Here is a 5,000-nt window from a genome sequence, read left to right as displayed (position 1 = left end):
CCACCACCACCACCACCACCACCACCTGCAGCCGCCAAACTCGCAAACATGCAAATCAAGCAGCGTTTCAGTCGTGAGTTGTCGATGCATAATTATAATTAAATCAGTGTGTCCAAGGGGTTGCGTGCCTTGTTGATATATCCTGGAGCGACCCTGAGAGAGAGAGAGAGAGAGAGAGAGAGAGAGAGAGAGAGAGAGAGAGAGAGAGAGAGAGAGAGAGAGAGAGAGAGAGAGAGAGAGAGAGAGAGAGAGAGAGAGATTCTACGTCTATTCTTGGTTTCTTTTTTTATACTTCTGTCGTTGTCTTTGTTTATTTTATCAGTAGTAGTAGTAGTAGTAGTAGTAGTAGTAGTAGTAGTAGTGCTGGTGGCGGCAGTAGTGTAAATAAGTCTTAGGAACCATCCAGCCACATTTTGTTATGTAGTAGTTCTGATTGAAATTCTCTCTCTCTCTCTCTCTCTCTCTCTCTCTCTCTCTCTCTCTCTCTCTCTCTCTCTCTCTCTCTCTCTAATTCCATTTTCTCGTGGCTGATTACACATTTAACTCTGATTTCACCTTTCCATCTCACCTCCTTCTCCTCCTACTCCACCTTCTCCTACTCCTCCACCACCACCACCACCACCACCACCACCACCACCACCACCACCTCCTCCTCCTCCTCCTGCGGCGCTTTGCATAACAGAGCAGGAGAAACTAAATTAATCCCCGCCACTATTTGACTTGTATTCATTTTGTTCTAACTCGTCCATGCTTCTTTTGTTATGTATATTACTCGTGTGTGTGTGTGTGTGTGTGTGTGTGTGTGTGTGTGTGTTGGGTTATTCACGCACAGGGCACACGTACAGACATACACACATACACACAGGCCTCAGCTGCACACGGTCCCACAAACTCGTCGAAGAGAAAAGTACAGATTAATGTAAATGTGGTTGTTACATCATGCATAAAAGAATGTATATGTAATTAGTATAGATTACCCTGCTTCTCCTCTTCCTCCTCCTCCTCCATTTTCTTCCTTTTTTTTTTTTATCTCATCTTTATATACTATCATCGTGTTCGTGATTATTTTCCTCAACTACTTCTTCCTTCTCCTCCTCCTTCTTTTCTTCCATCTTATTTTCTTCTTCCACCTTCTCTTCCTCCAGTATTACCATTTTCGTGATTATTATCTTCTATTACTAATCCTTCCTTCTTCTTTTCCTCCTCCTCTGACCCACTTTAACCTCTCTCTCTCTCTCTCTCTCTCTCTCTCTCTCTCTCTCTCTCTCTCTCTCTCTCTCTCTCTCTCTCTCTCTCTCTAACATTAAAACAACGACAACTTAAACATCTAAAAAAAAATATTCTGATGACTAAGTGTGAAAAAAAAAATAAGAAAAAACACACACAAAACTTCAGCTCATCTTTTCAAAAACAAGGAAGTCAATTTTCTCCCTGCTTTAAAAATACGTTTCCGCTTATTTTCTTCCTTCAAACAACAACAGCAATTACTTTCCTTCCGGTATCAAAAAATCTGCCATTTTATTTTCATCGCTCTCAACGAAAGAAAACAACAGCTTATTTTCTTGTCTCCTCTTCCCTCATCACAAGAAATGTAGTAGTAGTAGTAGTAGTAGTAGTAGTAGTAGTAGTAGTAGTAGTAGTAGTAGGAGGAGGAGGAGGAGGAGGAGGAGGAGGAGGAGGAATATGATGGAGAAGAAAGAGGAGGAGAACAAGAACAAGATCAAGAGCAAGTACAAAATATGGCAGCAACAAGACCAAGATCAAGAGCAAGTACAAAATATGGCAGCAACAAGACCAAGATCAAGAGCAAGTACAAAATATAGCAGCAACAAGACCAAGATCAAGAGCAAGTACAAAATATAGCAGCAACAAAACCAAGATCAAGAGCAAGTACAAAATATAGCAGCAACAAGACCAAGATCAAGAGCAAGTACAAAATATAGCAGCAACAAGACCAACAGTAGCAGTAGCAATAAATCACAAACAAATCTTCACCTCTCAACACCCACAATGCATTACCACCATCTCTCTCCCAGCGCAGCCACAGACCACTACACCCGTCACTCCCGCCCCTCGTGTGGCTCCCTGGACCTGACAGCGCCGCTCACTGCCCGCTGAGATGTCTCCCTCAGGGCACCCAGGCAGATCATGCAGAGAATTGAGCGAGTTTGCTGACTGATGGACTGATTGAGTGACTAATTATTAACTGGCTGATTCGCTGGCTGGCTGGTTAGATTGGTGGCTGATTGAGTGTTTGAATTGGCTGGCTGGCTGGCTGGCTGTTTTGACTGGCTGGTTGACAGAGTGTTTTAACTGGCTGGCTGGCTGACTCAGTGTTTTGATTGGCTGGCTGAATGAGTGTTTTGACTGGCTGGCTGAGTATTTGACTGACTGACTGGCTAATTGGCTGAGTGTTTGATTGACTGACTGGCTAATTGGCTGAGTGTTTGATTGACTGACTGACTAATTGGCTGAGTGTTTGATTGACTGACTGACTGGCTAATTGGCTGAGCGTTTGATTGACTGACTGGCTAATTGGCTGAGTATTTGACTGACTGACTGGCTAATTGGCTGAGTATTTGACTGACTGACTGACTGGCTGGCTGACTGACTGACTGGTTGGTTGGCTGGCTGGCTGGCTGGTTGGTTGGCTAACTGCCTGGCTGGCTGCCTGCCTGACTGACTGGCTGGCTGACTGGTTTGCCGGCTCATAGTTTTATCAATTAATGAATGAATGACTACACGAGTGATTAATTAACAAGTAACAAAACGGGTGACTGACAGGCTGACTAACTAACCGACTGATTAACATAACTAAGTGACATGGATTAACTGAATTAACACCATTTATTCACCGCTTGACTGACTGATTGACTTATAGGATAACTGACCAAATGACTGACTGACTGAATGACTGACGAACTGGTGAAATAAAATAACCACTGCTACCACTACTACTACTACTGCAACTACTTACACCACCACCACTACCACCAATAACAACACCACCACCACACTTGTAACCACACCACCACCACTACCACCAATAACAACACCACCACCACACTTGTAACCACCCAGGAGAAGAACACCTAAGAAAACCCTCTGTGTCACTGAAGGGAGGGCACGCCAGGACGTAGTGGGTGCAAGGCAGGACTTAAAAACCGCCGCCCGAGGGATTCTTCGCTAATCCTAAGAGCTTGATTCAATTATTGCATTAGGATTTCAGAGGGGGAGAGCTGGAGACGGAGAAACAAAGCTTGATACTACTGCTGCACTGTCTGATTTAAAGGGGGGTTGGTGGTGGTGGTGGTGGTGGTGGTGGTGATAGTAGTAGTAGTAGTAGTTCCTGTTGTTGTTTTTGTTGGTGTTCTTTTTTCTTTCATCTTTTTCTTCTTTTCTTTTTTCTTTATTCTTTTTTTCTTCTTTTTTCCTTTCTTATTATTTCTTCTTCTTCTTCTTCTTCTTCTTCTTCTTCTTCTTCCTCTCTTCTTATAACACTGCACTCATAAACAGCCAAAACCAGGCACAGAGAGCATATTTGCATTACTAAGTAGGAGAATACGACATGGTGTGTGTGTGTGTGTGTGTGTGTGTGTGTGTGTGTGTGTGTGTGTGTGTGTGTGTGTGTGTGTGTGTGTGTGTGTGTGTTTTCACTGGATGGCTCTTCACAGTTTCCACAGAGCTGAGTGCGTGGAGGTGAAGTGTAGAGCAAACACACACACACACACACACACACACACACACACACACACACACACACAGGTAACATATACGTATTTTTTTTACTATATATGCGCGCGTGTGTGTACGAAATTTCACTACCAACATAACAACAACAACAACAACTACTACTACTACTACTACTACTACTACTACTACTACCACCACCACCACCATTGACACACCCCTAATACTTCAATCTCCCCTCTTTATCTGATAATTCTTTACACTTTTCTCTCCAGCCCTTTTTTCATCTTTCAGTATTCAGATTTAGCTTTGCGCATTTCCTTATCGACCAATTCAATTTTTATTCCTTTTCTTCCTATTCCTCGTTTCCTCCTTTCATTTATTTTTTTTTCGTCTCTTTTTTTTTTATTCCAGTCTTCATAACGCTCATTTTTATTCCCTCTATCAGTTTTAATTACTGAGGTGTTACTTTTCACATTTTTTTTCATTTTTTCAACTTTTTTTACTTTTCAAACTTATCTCCAACATTTTCATTTCCATATTTAATTCCTTTCTTCCACAGAGAGAGAGAGAGAGAGAGAGAGAGAGAGAGAGAGAGAGAGAGAGAGAGAGAGAGAGAGAGAGAGAGAGAGAGAGAGAGAGAGAGAGAGTTTTGCTAATGTGGTCTTAAATAGATGATGATGATGATGATGATGATGATGATGATGATGATGATGATGATGAAGATGATGACGATGATGATAATGACGATGATGACGATGATGATAATGACGACAATGATGATGATGATGATGATAATGACGCCAGTACTGAATATAACTTTTTTTTTTACTTTTTCCTCTTTTTTTTTTTTTTTTTTACACAAATTTTAAGCACCAATTTTTTTACGCATATACAATTTTTCGCTGCATTTTGATGGAGTTCTTTGACATGCAGATTCTGTGAAGTTTAAATACGGCCTTTAACTTTATATACGATTCTCTCTCTCTCTCTCTCTCTCTCTCTCTCTCTCTCTCTCTCTCTCTCTCTCTCTCTCTCTCTCTCTCTCTCTCTCTCTCTCTCTCTCGATGTCAGGGAATAGAAGGAAAACGAAGGATGAAGGAAACGGGAGGGAGTAAACATGGAATAGATGAAGGGAGGGAGGGAAGGGAGGAAGGAAAACAGAAAGGAAAATAGAATGGAAGGAAGAAAAAGAGGGAGGGAGGGAAGGAAGGAAGGAAGGAAGGAAGGAAGGAAGGAAGGAAGGAAGGAAGGAAGGAAGGAAGGAAGGAAGGAAGGAAGGAAGGAAGGAGGGAGGGAGGGAGGAAAGA

At 42.1% G+C, this 5,000-nt stretch overlaps 1 protein-coding gene across 1 annotated transcript in view; it reads left to right on the top strand.

The window, feature by feature from the left end:
- The window catches only part of LOC135109368 (salivary glue protein Sgs-3-like), a 25,242-nt gene extending 23,124 nt beyond the window's left edge, over positions 1 to 2,118 (top strand). Inside the window, exon 3 of the mRNA XM_064020760.1 lies at positions 2,037 to 2,118. Coding sequence (XP_063876830.1) covers positions 2,037 to 2,118 — 82 coding nt within the window. The remainder of the gene's footprint in view (positions 1 to 2,036) is intronic.
- The last annotated feature ends 2,882 nt before the right edge of the window (positions 2,119 to 5,000 follow it).

Source organism: Scylla paramamosain, chromosome 18 (genome assembly GCF_035594125.1).
Source record: "Scylla paramamosain isolate STU-SP2022 chromosome 18, ASM3559412v1, whole genome shotgun sequence".
Lineage (NCBI taxonomy): Eukaryota > Metazoa > Arthropoda > Malacostraca > Decapoda > Portunidae > Scylla > Scylla paramamosain.
Note: the sequence above shows the minus strand (reverse complement) of the source record. Positions and strands in the feature narration are given on the sequence as shown.